Genomic DNA, 17,854 nt, shown 5'->3' with positions numbered 1-17,854 from the left:
AGTGTAGAAGGTTGTGCGAAAGTCGTTGCTCTGGTTGAAGATGGGGGAAATTATAAATATTTGGCTAGAGTACTACACACTCATCGCTCTACCATCCAAAGGGTAATGAAACATTTTATACGAACTGGAACAAACAAGCGTAAGGCTACACACCGGTATATTGAGGAAATTTTAGCGAATCACGTAGTAGCCTTTTCTCAATATATCGGCGATAATTTTCTATTAATGCCAGATAATGCGCGACCCCACTCTGCAGTGTGTGTCACGCAATATTTAGAGGAAGTTGGTATTAATAAAATGAACTGGCCAGCGTGTTCGCCAGATCTGAACCCAATAGAGCACGTTTGTGACATGCTTGGTAGAAATATTTGAGGTCGCGAAGTCGCACCAGCCTCAATTAGCGAACTTCGCTTGGCTCTAGAAGAGAAATGACAAAACATCCACCAAGATAATATTCGCAACCTCATAGACAGCACGAGCCGACGGCGACGTGTACAGGCAGTTATAGAGGCCAGGGGAGGCAATACAAAGTACCAAGTTATTTTTTAGTAGTTTTTCTTTGTTATTTGCGTACTTAGGTTAAGTTACATTTAAGTAGGTTTTTATGTTTTGTTATTGTTATCATTGTTCATTAAAACCAAGATCATTTGGTGGCTTTTAATCATTATTTAAATACAGTGCTTCTGGGATGTCGATATGACATTCCTTCGATATCAGTCACCATCGTCGTATTACAAATTAATACAATAGATAATGGTACTAATAGGTGGCAAAGTCATTTCGCTCCTAAAAATGAGCCAATCCATATTTTCACATGAAACAAAAAACATAATATTTAGAAGACATGGTTGCAACCGAAAAATAAGGTTTTACAAAAATCCGCTAACGGAATTATTCCACGGGATGTTTCAAAGTTAGGATAAAAAACCACCTTTCGATTAACCCCGTATAATAAGTAACATACAAAATTTTATTAAAAAACTCACTACACCAAATTAAAATTTATAAATTTTTACACAATAGGCTAGAAAAATGATCAAAATAGGGCTAAAAATAAAAAAACTGAAATACTTTGAATTTGACCAAAATATTTTCTCCGTTGCGTTTTTTTGCATCTGAGTGTATATTACATCCAAAAATTCGGTCCGTGATCATATTTTTTAATTTTATAATTTTTTTTTTGCGTTCGGATTAGCGATCGTTCGGATTACCAGGGTTCGGATTATCGACGCTCTACTGTAGTAGGTTCTAAATATTTTACTTCAAAAAGAAAATGTATTGGTAGTCAGGAATTTCAAAATTCCTTTTTATATAAAATTTCAAAAAAATATGCGTTTAAAATAAAATTTTCGAATTTCTTGCGGCCATAATGGTCCGCCATTTTGTTTTTCAAAAAAATAATGATAGATCATCGATCTATCAGCGACCTTAAACTACCAAATTTGACAACAAATTTTGCGTTTTGATTGATATTTTCACAGCCTCCTAAAGCTTACAAGCCGTGAACTAAGAAAGGCAACATCGCAACAGCTGTTTAAGGTAGTCCGATATATTTCCGATAGTCCCATTGTTTACGTTGTCACCACAGCAAAATAATGAGAGTTATTTATCGTGAAAACAAAGTTAAAAGATCCTTTAAATAAAAATAAACGACATGTCTAATAAAAGAGAATGATCGAAAACGTATTTTAACTTTTATTTTGACAAAGGACATTAAGAATATGTATAAAAATAACATATAAAAATAACCTAGAAGATTCTGTATTGTGACCGATAAAAATAAGATCCTAGTTAAAGTTAAAAATTAAAATAAGATCAGTGAAAGGAGTAACACGTTAAATTTAATTATTTTGTGATTTGAAGAATACCACAATCATCTTACAACCTAATAATCATCTTATTACATGGCAGTGCAATTAGAAATAGCTATTTTAGAAGTTGTTAAATACTTTTGCATAGTATGGGTGTATAAAATGAGGAATTTATGGACAATGTATTATTAGGGAAGTGAATATCCAGTCATCACCTACCCAATGACACAATAGCAGAATCCTCAGCCAGCAGTTGAAGTGCTGTATAATTAATAATTGCTTTAAGAATTGTTAGTGAAAGAACAGTTCCTATTATTTTGACATGTGAAATAAGATGCAGGTTACCTTTTGTTCAAAAAATAATAAAGACTAGTTCAGATTTACTAGGCAGAAAGTTAATATATAAAAGGCTAGGTAGTTAATATATAAAAAAATAAAAATAAAAACATTTATTGCCCTAATAATATTTATAATACATTCACTTAAGATATTTCATTTCTTCACCGATGTTGCACGCTCTCCTTTGAACTGCTTCTGTTGTGGATCCCCGAGTCTTCATGTCTTGGTCATCTGGACCTCTTCTTCTGTTGCAGTAGTTAATAGAGAAAACCTTGAAATACTAGCAAATGAAGATGCTATTGATATTGATATAGAACAAACTGTGGCAGTACATTTTCAACCAGGAGCAAATCTAGTACAACAAAATTCTGTGTGTGCGTGTTTGTTTTAAAATATAATTCACCATAAGGTTAATGTTGATAATTTTATTTTACTGGACTGCAGTTTGTTAATAAGTTTATAAATAAAAAATACATTATATTGGTGTCTGATTTTATTATTCTCAGTGTGTTAATAAATTTATAAACGCATACATTGTGTTGGTATTTTAAATGACAAAAATAATAATAGGATAATAGATATTTTCAATGATTCTCATTTGTTTCGATCTTCCGTCATGTGTCGTACTTATATCTATATTATTATTTATATGGGTTATACGACATATGACAGAAGCATGACATTAACGTCACAATATTTTTGGCTAATTGTTTATCATTGTTGGCAGCAAATCCAGTAATTTGCTGTTAGTAATAAAGAACTCCGGGATTTACATATATTTCATGTACTATTTCATGTAATTGACTACTTTTGCTCGATCATTCAAATTTGGTGCTAAGTACATATGACAAATAATTATTTTCTAACTGACATTTTAAATCTTAAATCCATTTTAAATCCTGAGGTGACAGTGGGCTGTTCTTCATATATACAGATACAAGTAATTCCTTCGTTTGAATTTGTAATATTAATGTTTGAAATAACTTGTATGCACTCATCACTGCAGTGACTGTCAATATTTAATAAGTAAAAACAAATCCTTTCTTCTACAACTTTTATCTGTCAGTTTTTAACTCAATCTTCTCACTAACATGTTGTACAAGTTGATTGAAATCCACGATAAGGTCTTCGTTTTCAAATTCCTTTATATTATTTTCTTCCCAGAGACTTATTTCAGCACGTCTACTTTCAGGATTTTTTCTTGTTGGTGGTTTTGGGTTAAATAAATATGAAGGTTGATTTTCAAAAATGCTTGGGATTGCATTCTCTTTCAACTTCGGGTATATCAAATTTCGGTAAAGAACAGTACCATTTTTATCAATAAATGACTCAGTTTCAATATGTTGGTCGAATCAAAATGTTTGTTACGTACCACTGAACTAGCAGTTACTGTAAAATTTTCACGGTTAATAGATCTAACCCACTGATTACGAAGGTGATCGTTTTTGGGAAAAGAGAATGTACTTTGGGCCTGTTCGTATTTTAAAGTAAGTTGCATAATTTGATTTGCAATTTGGTACACTGCAGTGTCTCGGCATCTCTAAGTTAATGTGTTATAATAAAGAATATAAAAGGAAAATGAATTAATTGTACCTGTACCAATGAATTAATTCACACTTATCGAGTTGGGGTTTGTAGTTGCTAAAGGGATGTTGTGGTTGTGAATTTAACAGTTTGTACTATATCTTATTATTAGAAATCACACAAATATTACAATATACATAAGAGGTACATACTTTTTCTTTTTTAATCAAATAACTCAACAATACACTAAAAATTAACAAAATTGGCATAAACTCCCAATGTAAACAAAGTTAATAGGGATTACCATCGGACTAGCTTCAACGTTGCCAATTTTCTCATTTCACGGCTTGTAAGCTTTAGGAGGCTGTGATATTTTCAATTTCTTTCCGCCATGTTCGATTCGCCATTTTGATTTTCAAAAAAAATGTCAGATTCGTAATCAGCGATGCCAATAACTCTTGATTACGAAAGTAATTCCGAAGTGTATGAACAATATACGCTTTTAAAGGTTCATGACCACCTTTTCGGCATTTGGAACCACAGTGCGTTGGCATGGTCTTAGCACTTTTTATATGACTACATGTAATTTATTACTACATATATTATTTTTGAAGTTATACTTCTTTAGGTGCGATTGGGAAACATGTTGAGAGTGATTTTTTATAAAAATGACTGTATGAAGTACGCGCCGACAGCATGAAGTTAGTTGTTAATTTTTTTTAGTTTAAGATGAATAAGAGTTTAACTTATTTTTTAATTTTTGATATTGTTTTAATAAAATCTTTTGGAAAGTAGTAGGTATTAATGTTAGTTTAATATTTAAGTATGTAAATAAAATACAAATAAACTGTCTAAAATATATTTATTTCATTGAAATCATATAATAGAAGTATAACTTCTAACGTGCGTACAAAGTACACACACATTCATTTTTATTAGCTAATAACTAAATTCTTAACGTGAGAGAGACGTAATATAAAAAATAATTCGTGAATAGTGTCATACTTGTGCAAAGATCCAACGGATCAACTGTAGTATATCTAAATATCAAATAAATATCAAATGTCTTTATTATACCTAAATTTCTGTTTTATTTTTTACGTTTTACGTATTGCGATTGTACCTTCCATTTATTTTAGACTATGTGCCAGGATACGGATTTAGCTGGTCAAACTGAAAATAATGATGACGATGTTGAAGCCGAACAAGACGAACTCTTGCTGGAATCGGCTGGTGATGTCATTCCAAAATTTTCAGCGGCTGTCAGGCCAGATGATTTGATGTCCTATTTTCCAAACATTTTACAATTGCTCTCTGCTAGAACGGTGAGAAAACCTAGGATATTATTTAGAAACGTAATGTTCAATAAATTTATGGAAGTGCTGACTTTCTGATGTCTTAAATATTTTCCAAAATTTTTTCAGAAAATATCATTCACTCAACAAGTACTATATAAAATTATAATTTTTATTTACCAAGGTTTCACCAGAAAATAGGTGTTTCTCTTAGCGACACCTTTACTTTTTATATTTTAAGTAGAGATTTTACAGTCACTCCACTCAATTTTGACTGACTTCCTCCAATTTTTTCTTGCTCCCTCCAATTTTTTCTGATTCCCTGTAATTTTTTCTGATTCACTCCACTTTTTTCTGACTAACTCCCAATTTTTCCGGTTTTCTCCAATTTTTTCTTACTCCAATTTTCCCGACTTCCCCCTAATTTTCCCTGACTCACTCTAATTTTTCGTTACTTCCTCTAATTTTTCGTGACTCCCTCTAATTTTTCGTGACTCCCTCTAATTTTTCGTGACTCCCTCCAATTTTTCTGACTCACTCTAATTTTTCATTAGGGACCGTTCAAGTATTACGTAACGCAGGTTGGGGGGAATCAAAAATCTTCAAAAATTGCGTTACGTAATAGGTAAAGGCCCATTACAGTGCGTTACGCAGGGGGGAGGGGGTCAATAATCGCGTTACGTAATACTTGAACGCTCCCTTACTTCCTCCAATTTTGCCCGACTCCCCCTAATTTTCCCTGACTCACTCTAATTTTTCTTGACTCCCTGTAATTTTTCTGACTCCCTCCAATTTTTCTTGGCTCCATCTAATTTTTCTTGACTCCCTGTAATTTTTCCCGACTTACTCCTATTTTATCTCGTCTCCCTTTAATATTTCCTGACTCTCTCTTATTTTATCATGTCCCTCTCTACTTGTTCCTGACTCAATCCCATTTTATAGTGTCTCCCTCTATTTTTCCTGACTCCCTCCACACACGTTCACGGAAGTGAACCCACTCACAGGAGATGTAGCAGGTGTGAAATGCAGATCATATGCAAGAATGAAACAAACATAGAAAATAAACAAGTCATTGATTTATTCATTCGTGATAACTATTTTAATTTCGGAACAAATTATTTTATTAAGTTTGCATAGACAAGACATTTTTAAAAACTATATTTTTAGTAAAAACTAAAGGCTATAGCGGGATAATATGGTCAAAAATGTACCCGCACCGATCAGCCCCGCTACTTGTGTTTTCGATAAAGGATATAAAATTATGCCCTTATGCAAATTTTTAGCTTCCCAGAGGTCCTAAAACCGCTTGAATCGAGAAAAGAAGAATTTTTAGGTTTTATTACTTTTTTGGCGCAATTTTGCTTTAAAAATCTGAAAAAATTCAAGAAGAAATATATCTTTTGAATACAAAACTTTCAGATTTTTTTCAGATTTTTATATTGAAAATTAAGCACAGGAAAATTTTTTGAAATTTTCAAAGAAAATTTAGGTTATGATAATATGATTTGGCCAACTTTTAAATAGTATTTTTTATGTATTTTTTGTCATTCTTTTAAGTGGCAGACGCAGAATTTTTTAATATCTGAGCGGAAAGAACGAAAAAATCGAAAAACCCGTTTTTTGGCTGACTCTAGATGCATCTCGGGACAGCCAATTTTAGGATTTAGGATCCTGACTACAACTGAAAAGAAAAACTAAAGGTTCGAATTTTGTCATAAAATTTGGTATGTGGGGTTATAATAATATTTGGAACAACTTTTCCAAATAACTTTTTTCGATATCTCTAACGCGAAGCAAGTCGAATCGCATATCGAAAATTCACCGTGTTTGTGGATTCGCAGTAGGCCGCGTTTAAAATTTAAATTTAAGTTGACTATTTTAAAAAATGTGAACGATCAACCTGTATGACTGTGCAAAATTTCAAATCTGTATATGTTTTGATAGCCGAAATATAGGGGTGTCTTCATCTTAAATGCGACACACTTTATACACTAAGCATCAAAATTAACGCACCACCTTAGAAATGGGACGTTTTTGATGTCTTGTATTTCCTAAACCTGTTATCCGATTTTAGTGATTTTTTACTAATATGATAGCTTTATTCTTCAAGAATATCGATGTAATAATATTATTGCTAAACAGGTAAGTGCCATTGTATACCGGGTGTAATAATGATAGTGTGTTTTTTCCTCAAAGTTTGGAACACCCTGTGGAATATTCTAGAATATATGAAATGTTGAAATTAAAACCCAACTGTAGCCTTAGGCTTTCTTAACATTTTACTTTTTGATTTATTCGCGTATGTGGGATAATAAAAAAGTTAGATACTTTAACAACTAGCCATGTTATTCATCGATACAGTGTGTTTTTAAATAAGTGCGACAAACTTTAAGGGTTAATTCTGCATGAAAAAATAATGACCGTTTGCTTTATAAACATATGTTCACAGATGCTTCGTTTCCGAGATACGGGATGTTGTATTTTTTCTTACACACTGACGATTTATTTATTGCTCTAAAACCGGTTGAGATATGCAAATTAAATTAGGTAGGTTTTAAGAGGTAGTTATTGCGCATTTTTTACATACAACTAAGAATTTTATATTCACCATTGGCGTGCATACGGGATGTATCGAAAATGTTTATACTCGTATGCACGCCAATGGTGAATATTAAATTCTTAATGGTATGTCAAAAAATGCGCCATAGCTACTTTTTAAAACCTACCAAATTTCATTTGCATATCTGAACCAGTTTTAGAGTAATAAATAAATCGTCAGTTTGTAAGAAAAAATTCAACATCCCGTATCCCGGAAACAAAGCCTTTGCGGACATATGTTTATAAAGCGAACAGTCATTATTTTTTCATGTAAAATTACCTCTTAAAGTTTGTCGCACTTATTTAGAAACACCCTGTACTGATGAAGAACATGGCTAGTTGTTAAAGTACTTTTTTGTTATCCAACATAAGCGAATGAATCAAGAAGCAAAAAGACAAATTTACGCCAGCAGTAGCAGTAAAATGAAGCGTGATAAATGAAACCAACAGCGATAATACTGGGCGGCTCCACGGAGCTGTAAGTTGTCGCTCGAAATCGGGAAAAGTGGCGTCGTCAAGGTCATGTCGCAGACGGATAGGTCCAGGGGGTAAATCTACCAGTTTACTAAATTTTATATAGGGATGGTCACTTCTAAAAGTTCCTTTTGTTGTAAGATTAACACGTGCGGCGCTATGCACGCTGTATGCGTCGCTCTCATGGAGCCATGATTTTACAGCTGTGCTGCCGCCGTAATTTTACTGCTACTGCTAGCGTTAATTTGTCGCTCGTGGAGCCGTTCGCTAAGACTACAGTTAAGTTAATTTCAATATTTTATATACGCTAGAATAGTCCACAGGGTGTTCCAAACTTTGAGGAAAAAACACACTATCATTGTTACACCCGGTATACAATGACACTTACTTCTTTGGCAATATTATTATTACATCAATATTCTTGAAGAATAAAGCTATAATATACTAAAAAAATCGCTCAAATCGGACAACAGGTTTGGGAAATACGAGACATCAAAAATGCCCCATTTTTAAGGTGTTGTGTTAATTTTGACGCTTAGTGTATTATCAGTTTGATAATTTTTTGCAACTAATATTGTCGTATTTTTAATAGATTCAAAGTATACATTCAAAATACTGACTAATTCACTAATTTTATCATAAAAAGTTCAAACTGATTGCATTCTCTATAACGAGACCAAAATGGCAGACTAATTACCTCGTTATAAGCGGCTCTAGTTATATCAGACAACAATAATATTGTGCATACCACCACCACTGAAATGTTTTGATGCCTGTTACGTAGTTGATTAGGTGTCGATGGTCGACCTCAACAATGAAATTTGGCCATCGTAAATTGTAAATTCCTACAATATTCAATATCGGTCGATAACAAGAAGTAAGAAGTTTATTACCGGCGGTAGAATTTATTACAGCACTGCTCTCGATAAGCACACAGGTGTTGGGCATTCCTGTATACAGGCAGTTATGGTATTTATTTATTGCCATCACCACGCCAAAAACAGGTAAAGAAACATATTCTTCGATTTCATTTTTCCTCGTTATAACCAAATATGACCTGCCTGCGCAACATCAAAGAATGGACAGGATTAGACTTACAAAGTCTAATAAGAAAAGCCCAAAATAGAGACGAATTTGCAGAAGTCATCGCCAAACTTCGCTAAGAAGACGACACCCAAAGAAGAAGATAACCAAATATGCCTCGTTATAGAGGTGTTATAGTTCAATAGGAATTTCATGGGACATCTAGTGTACCTCGTTATAATCGAAACCTCGTAATACCCGTGTTCTTTATAGAGAGAGTCTACTGTAATATAATATAATGTCATTGAAATAATTTCCAAGTTTCCAGAGCTTAACGCTAATTCGCACTCGGTCACTTTCGAAAGACTCGTTGCCTAACGGTAGGCGGGCGCTCTATCATTAGAATTGTTTGTTTGAATTTGTTTGAATCTATTAAAAATGCGACTATATTTGTTGCAATAAATTATCAAACTGATAATATATTATTGTTTGAAAATAATATTAATGTAAGTTGGTCATTATTTAAATATACGAATAAATGTAGGCGGGCGCTCTATCATTAGATTTATTTGTTTGAATCTATTGGTAGGGGAGCCCAAGCGAGGATTTTTGCAGTTACTCGAGCGCGTCAGATTATCATATGGGGAGAAACCTGGTGCCCTGCAGATGTACCTCTACCATATATTAGCTCTTAGCACAGGGGAGTTCTTTAAGGGGGGCCCGAAAAAAAAAATATATAAGGACATGCAAAACGGTGTATATTTAAAAAATCTGACGATTTAAGCGGGACGTAAGGAAATGGGTGAGTTAAAAAGTTTCACAAAAAAAAAAGCGAATAATTCGCGAAATGAACGTTAGATCGAAAAACTAAAAAATACGTGTTCAATATTTTTCAAAAATCTATCGAATTATACCAAACATGACTCCTCACGGAGAGGGGTGGGGGGTAAATTTAAAATTTTAAACACAAATACCGCGATATTTCGCAAAATAAACATTAGATCGAAAAACTGCAAAATACACTAAATCAATATTTTTGAAAAATCTATCGAATGGTACCAAACACGGCCCCCACGGAGGTGGGGTGGGGGTTACTTTAAAATCCGAAATAGGAGCCCCCATTTTTTATTGCAGATTTTGATTCCTTACGTAAAAATAAGTAACTTTAATTCGAAACATGTTTTTAAATTATGGATAGATGGCGTTAAAATCGAAAAAAACGATTGTTGGAAATGGAAAATTAAATTAAAAATGGAAAGTTCCCACTAAAATGGAAAACTTTATTTAACTTTTTTTGGTTTTAGGACCTACTCTTCACAACTCAATAGGTCCCCAAAGCGCTCAAGTGACTGCACATTTAGCATACTTCGCTCCCCTACTATATTAAAAATACGACTACATATTTTGCAATAAATTATCAAATTGATAATATATAATTGTTTGAACATAATATTAATGTAAGTTGATCATTATTTAAATTATACAAATAAATTTTGTTAAATAATACTTAAAACATAAATCAATATTTTCTTTTCACAATGTAATCAAAGAATTTCAATGCGTCAAGTAAAAATAATTTTAAAAAAATATGATTTTTTCGCATTTTGAGAATTTTTAGGTTAAAAATAATTATTTTAAAAATGAAGATTCATAGCCTGTCAGCGAATAGATGGAAAACTATTCTAATATCTAACTATCTAATTTTGAGATGGGGTACAAAAAATTGCAAAAAGTTACAAAAACGTGGAGTTTACAAAAATGTTATCGCAATTGGGACTTTTCAAATAGGATTTGATAATGTGGAAGGAAAAATGTAGAAAACGTGTAATTAGCAACTGAGATTTGAGGTTATGGGCGAATAAATGGTTAAAAACGGTTTTTTCGTTTTTTTTTTTTTTTTCTTTCAGCTCAGAAATTAAAAATTCTGCCGTGCCATTCAAAAGAACGAAAAAAAGTACATAAAAATACTATTTAAAAGTTGGCCAAAACACATTATCATAACCATTCAAAAGAAAGAAAAAAAGGACATAAAAAATACTATTTAAAAGTTGGCCAAAACACATTATCATAACCTAAAAAATTATTGAAAATTTCAAAAATTTTGAAGGCTATGAATCTTCATTTTTAAAATAATTAATTATTTTTATTTGACGCATGCGAATTCTTTGATTAACCTGTCAAAAGAAAATATTGATTATGTTTTAAGTATTATTTGACAACATTTATTTGTATAATTTAAATAATGATCAACTTTCATTATTATTATTTCCATTATCAATTTGATAATTTATTGCAACAAATAAAGTTGTATTTTTAATGGATTCAAACAAATTCAAACAAATAAATCTAATGATAGAGCCCCCGCCTACCGTCAGGCAACGAGTCTTCCGAGAGTGGCCGAGTCCGAATTTGCGTTAAGCTCTGGGAACTTGGAAATGCTTTCAATGACATTATAATAATATTACACATTAATTGGTTCAACACTTCAATGCAATCAATTTGAACTTTTTATGATAGAATTAGTGAATTAGTCAGTATTTTGAATGTATACTTTGAATCTATTAAAAATACGACTATATTAGTTGCAATAAAATATCAAATTGATAATATACAGTGTATCGCATTTAAGATGAAGACACTCACTATCAAAATATATACAGATTTGAAATTTTGCACAGTCATACAGGTTGATGGTTCACATTTTTTAAAATAGTCAACTGAAATTTAAATTTTAAACGCGGCGAATCCACAAACAGGGTGAATTTTTGATATGCGATTCGATTTGCTTCGTGTTAAAGATATCGAAAAAAAAGTTATTTGGAAAAGTTTTCCAAATATTATTATAACCCCACATACCAAATTTTATGACAAAATTCGCACTTTTAGTTTTTTTTTTCAGTTGTAGACAGGATCCTAAATCCTAAAATTGGATGTCAGACAGCCAAAAGACGTTTTTTTTTTCGATTTTTTCCTTCTTTTCGTTCAGATATTAAAAATTCTGCCTGTCATTCAAAAGAATGACAAAAAATATACAAAAAAAACTATTTAAAAATTAACCAAAGCATATTATCATAACCTAAATTTTTTTTGAAAATTTCAAAATATTTTCCTGGGCTCAATTTTCAATATAAAAATCTGAAAAAATCATGCTGTTTTGTATTCAAAAGATACATCTTCTTCAATTTTTTCAGATTTTTTATAACAAAATTGCGATCAAAAACAAATAAAACCTAAAAATTCTTCTTTCCTCGATTCAAGAGGTTCTAGGACCTCTGGGAAGCTAAACATTTACACGAAGTCAATTTTATATCTTTTATTGAAAACACAAGTAGCGGGGCTGATCGGTGCGGGGGCATTTTTGACCATCTTATCACGGTATAGCCTTTATCGCTTCTTTGACTTTCTTGTCATTCTTGAAAAATGCGACGCACAATTGTTCATGTACATGTCAGTTGCTAGTTCAGATTTCTTTCCTAGGTAGCGCTAGGAGTTATCGTCCCGGACAAACTGCATTTCCGCTTGACTTGTCGTTCTAGTCTTTTATTAGATTCACCTTTACTCAAAATTTTTTCTTACTTTTTTGGCACGCTTACAAACAATAATTGAACTAAAAAAACGAATATTTTTATTCATGGATTCGATTATGTCTGAGATGCTGCAGTAAGGCAAGAACTCAAGTTATTCTATTCTGAAAAGTTGGAAAATAATTATCAATGATTAATCAGAACTACGCAGTCCAAATCTCTTTTGGCAGCTAATATTTTACTACGTCCTAAAAATATATCTCTTTAGTTCTTTATGTGTGATTTATCATTTTTTAGAAAAAACAACACAGTTTATCTCAAAGATCATTTGCATTTGGAACTTTAGCGGAATGTATGAAATCTTTAGGTATTTATGTAGAAAAGTTTGTTCCAACACTTCTAAATCTTTGGTTTACTGGTGCAAGAGATTCTGCTGACGAAGTAAGGAATAACGCTATTTTTGGTTTGGGGGAAATGATTTTACATGGAAAGGATAAGATATTTAGGTAAGACGGTGTTCTTTATTATTTTTTTTAACTTTCTTGTTGTTTTTATTTAGCGGAGCGTGCATACATATTTAGGACCTGAACGATGTATCTACATACTCAACATTGTTCTGTCCCTATCATCATCGGCTTATTAATTCCAAGAATTAGATCATATCCTCGACCTAAGTGAAATCTTAGAAAAGGAAACTGGAAGAAACCCTAGGTAGAATCTTAGAAAAACGAACTGGAAGAATTTCTCTGCACAACTAGACCACACCTTCAGCTGGATTCCATCAACTAACAAAAATTCGAGAGTTTTGTGGGTGCAGTAATAGGCGCTACATAGGAAACAATCCCTAGGGAATATCGCACAGAATATGCGCCCTGATGAACTGAAACATGTGAAGACATACGCGCATTTTCTCGAAAGTGGTGACCGAGAAATAGCCAGCACACAACATCAAAACAGCTAGACGCTAAAAATTGACAGAGAATGTCGAAAACCTTGACTTCAAAAAATCAAGGCGGCAGGCATGGTCCCTGTTGTGAAAAATTGGAGGAGCTAACCAATGCAGAGAGGTACAATGTCTCCTAACAAGGTTGCCTTCCATATAATATCTCTATCCAGAGCTCCACGAAGGCGAACACACACTACCTAGGTGAAAAGAGACTTAATGGCATTAAAACAAACGAACAAAATGGACAAGAATTCTTATTTGTGAAATCTCACATGCGCTGTAAAGCATCTAGATTTGATGGCATCCATCCTGAGTTCCTGTTACATAGTGGTACATACACGAAACAGTAGCTTGTAATGTTCTCTACACTGATATACTTCACTGAGGCAACATCCCTTTCTCACTTAAGCGAACAAAGATAATTGAAATTCCGGAACAGGGAAAACCAAATGATAAACCAGAAAACTACCGTACTATAACCCTACTCAGCATGGTATATAAACCACAAGAAACGTTTCTTTTTAATAAAATTAATCACAGGATACTTGAAAATGTCCCCATAGGGTTTTTCATCGACTGTCATTTGTTTCGAGCTTCTGTCAAATGTCGTATAATCCGTGTATAATATTAATATATACGGATTATACAACATATGACAGAAGCTCGAAACAAATGACTGTGAATGAAAAGCTCTATTGGACGAGCAGGCTTTCGTCCCTATTAAAGCTGTACGGACCAAGTCTTGACAGTGATAACTTTTGTAGAAGGTAGATTTCAAAAGAAACAAAAAGCAGTCGCCGTATTCATAGATCTAACACCAGCATATGTTACTGTTGGTGACAGGGATTAATATATAAACTAGTCGATTTATATATAGTTGGGTATATCGTATTGCTAGTTTTTTAAGAACTTATTCGTGGTAGCTGTGGCCTATTATGTGAATTTTTGTTTTATTAAATTCTCATACAGTAACTGCCATTTCGCTAACCAGTGTATTGTGCAACCTGTTGTCCTGTTAGTAGTTACTTAGGTTGAGTATCGGTCTATTTCTTTCATTATAGACTTAATCTATAAGTACTAGCTGGTCATGACAAACTTTGCTTCTAATAGTAACGAAACTAATCTATTGGATATTATTTCTTATAATTAAATGTTATTGGTCTACTACTTCAAAAAAATTGACTGGGAGGAACGAGGTATTAAAATCAATGGACAATATCTGAACCACCTACGATATGCGGACGATATAATCTTAATCGCTGATACAAAAGTAGCCTTAAAAACCATGCTAGAAGAATTATTAAACGATGAAGCCGAAATAATAGGACTGAGGATGAATTAGAATAAAACAAAGATTATGACAAACACTAACGAAAACTCCTTGATCACGTTAGGTCAAAATATAATAGGACGAGTTAAGGAATATACAGGGCGATTCATTAGTAATGTCCAATCTCTGAGTTGTAGATTCTAGACTTCAAAATATTGAGATTTAATCCAAATCACTTAAGTAAAATGTGGCTTGTTACTGTGTTACAGGGTGTTTTATTTAAAAATTTAATAACTGTTTTTGCCCAGTACTTTAAAACTATCTGACATATCCTTGTCATACTTGGCAGAGAGTGTTGGTAATGTACACCCTACTAAATTATGATAAACAAACGTTTCTGGCTACTACCAAAGGCGTACGATAGGGGACAGTGAATGGTTGACCCTTCCCAAATTCTACTCCACTGGCGGAATTGCTATTTTAGCGCAATATTTCGATTCTCCAGTACTTTCTATACAAATTATATACTCTTCATTTGTAACGATAATCATTAGCTTTCGAGATATTTGAAGTTGAAAATGAAACGGCACAGCTATTTTGATTAATGTATTTGTGCCCCTTCATTTTTAACTTCCAAATATCTCGAAAACTAAAGATTTTATCATTACGCATGAAGAGCATATTATTTACATAGCACGTATTGAAGAATAGAAAAATTGCACTAAAATATAGTCCAGGAACTGAAGCTTTTCACCTCGCAATTTTTACAGAATGGATCGATTTGCTTGAAAATTTGAGAATTAGTAGTGGATAGTCCAAGGATCAAAATCTATATGATGCCGAAAGGCGTTTTTACCATGGGGGTGGTTGCCACCCCATCTCGGGGTGGAAATTTTTTATTATATTTTCACCACAAAATTTGATAAAAACATTTATTCTAAGCAAAAATTGTTCTATACATTTTTTTGATAAAATTAATAGTTTTCGATTTATTCGCTATTGAAAGTGTTAGTTTTATAACTATCTAAAAAATCAATGTTTTTAGATATACTCATTTTCGATTCACTCAATTTATGCCGTAGAAAAAATTTGTTCAAGCCATGTTCTTGGGAATTAAATAACCTACAATTTCATATTTTAAACATTTTTTCGTATCTCTGATGCTAATCTTTCTATTCTGAAGAAAATGGCATTTTTTACCAAACTACAAAAATTCGTTATTCGCTTTTAACTCCAGTTTTTTAAAAACTGATCATTCTAAGCCGGTCAAACTTCTAGATTCTATTATTAATACGTAAATAAAGAAGACTTAATAAAGGCAATGACTAAAAACACCGCTAACTTACATAATTATGCTTCCAATTGGATTTCTCCTTTTTTTCCAAAAAAATATATTGATTTTTTAACCGTAACTTTATTATTTTTTATCTTAGAAAGTTTGATAACAAATAATTTTGTAGGTTTTTACAATATCTATAGGGTTATTAATACTAAATCCTTTTAAAATTCTCAGTCGCAAAAAGAGGTGACTTTGAAAGGGTTGGTAAAGGTGGTTTTTGCATGTTATTACAAGTTTTAATATTGTCAATACCTCACTCAGTTTTGGCTGCAGAAAAATTTTTTGCAAACCATGTTCTTGGGAATTAAATAAGCTACAATTTTATATTTAAACATTTTTTCGTATCTCTGATGTTAATCTTTCTATTCTGAAGAAAAGGGCATTGTTTACCAAACTACAAAAATTCGTTATTCGTTTTTAAATCCATTTTTTTAAAAACTAATCATTCTAAGCCGGTCAAACTTCTATAACCTATTAATAATGCATAAATAAAGAAGACCAAATAAAATTAATGAATAATTTTAATTAGGGTAGTGATTAGGGGGTTGATTCCGATCACTTTTTCGCAGAAAAAAATAGGGACTGACATTCCTTTCATTATAAGTAACTTAATTTTTAAGCTAGAGACTTTTTTTATTTCTGGAGGTAGATATTTTTAAATACTTTAAATTAGCTTAAATAAGGTATCCTCGAAAAATATATAGTTTTCCCGTATTTTGACCTTGAAACTACAATACTTAGCATTTGACGAAGAAGCGCTAGCATATAATAAAGTATAGTCCGATTACTATTGGTCTTAAAGAAAATTTTAAAAAACGGTTTTGTTTGTTTTTTTAAAAGCTACATTTTTGTTAAGTATAGTTGTTTTGATAAAACGAAAACTTTTTGAGTTATTAGCAGAAAACTGATTAAAAACATTGATTTTTTCGATATAAAAGTGATAATTTCGATAGCGAATAAATCGAAAAATATTAATTTTATCAAAAAAATGTATAGAACGTTTTTTGCTTAGAATGAATTTTTTTACCAACTTTTGCTGTCAAAATATACTAAAAAATGTTCACCCCCGAGATGGGGTGGCAACCACCCCCATGGTAAAAGCGCCTTTCGGCATCATATAAATTTTGATCCTTGGACTATCCACTACTTATTATCAAATTTTCAAGCAAATCGATCCATTCTGTAAAAATTGCGAGGTTTTGACGTATTTTAAGCTTCATTACTTGGACTAATAGTAATTCTGCCAATGTCGTTGAATGTGGAAAGGATCAAACTTTCACTTTTAATGGATAAAAATAGTTATTAAATTTTTAAATAAAACACCCTGTAACTCAGTAACGAGCCACATTTTATTTAACCCGGGAGTAGTCGCGCTCACTTCTATAACGTGAATAGTCGCGTGTTAGATTTCATCTCACAATACGAATTTAAATACGAATTTACAACAAATTTTTATTTTATAGTATTTTTATTTACTTGCTATGTTAGAAATATTATTTCTAACAATTATTAAAGCTAATTGGCTCTCCCCAAAGCCATAAATTCCACAAAAAGAAGAAGAAAAAATACCAACGCATTACTACACCCTTCCTCGAGGCACTTACGAAAATTTTTTCAAAATTGCAAAATGTTTCATCAAGTTATCGCGAAAAAGGATAAAATGTGAGATTCTATCTAACAGCGCGACTACTCGCGGGTTAAGTGATTTGGG

General features: G+C 32.3%; 1 protein-coding gene across 1 annotated transcript in view; it reads left to right on the top strand.

The window, feature by feature from the left end:
• LOC114333903 (importin-4) overlaps positions 1-17,854 on the top strand; it is a 154,147-nt gene that overhangs the window by 77,653 nt on the left and 58,640 nt on the right. The window contains exons 12-13 of the mRNA XM_050656072.1: positions 4,814-4,999; positions 12,886-13,094. Coding sequence (XP_050512029.1) covers positions 4,814-4,999; positions 12,886-13,094 — 395 coding nt within the window. The remainder of the gene's footprint in view (positions 1-4,813; positions 5,000-12,885; positions 13,095-17,854) is intronic.

The sequence above is a fragment of the Diabrotica virgifera genome, chromosome 7 (assembly GCF_917563875.1).
Source record: "Diabrotica virgifera virgifera chromosome 7, PGI_DIABVI_V3a".
Taxonomy (NCBI): Eukaryota; Metazoa; Arthropoda; class Insecta; order Coleoptera; family Chrysomelidae; genus Diabrotica; species Diabrotica virgifera.
This window is presented reverse-complemented; position numbering and strand designations above follow the sequence as displayed.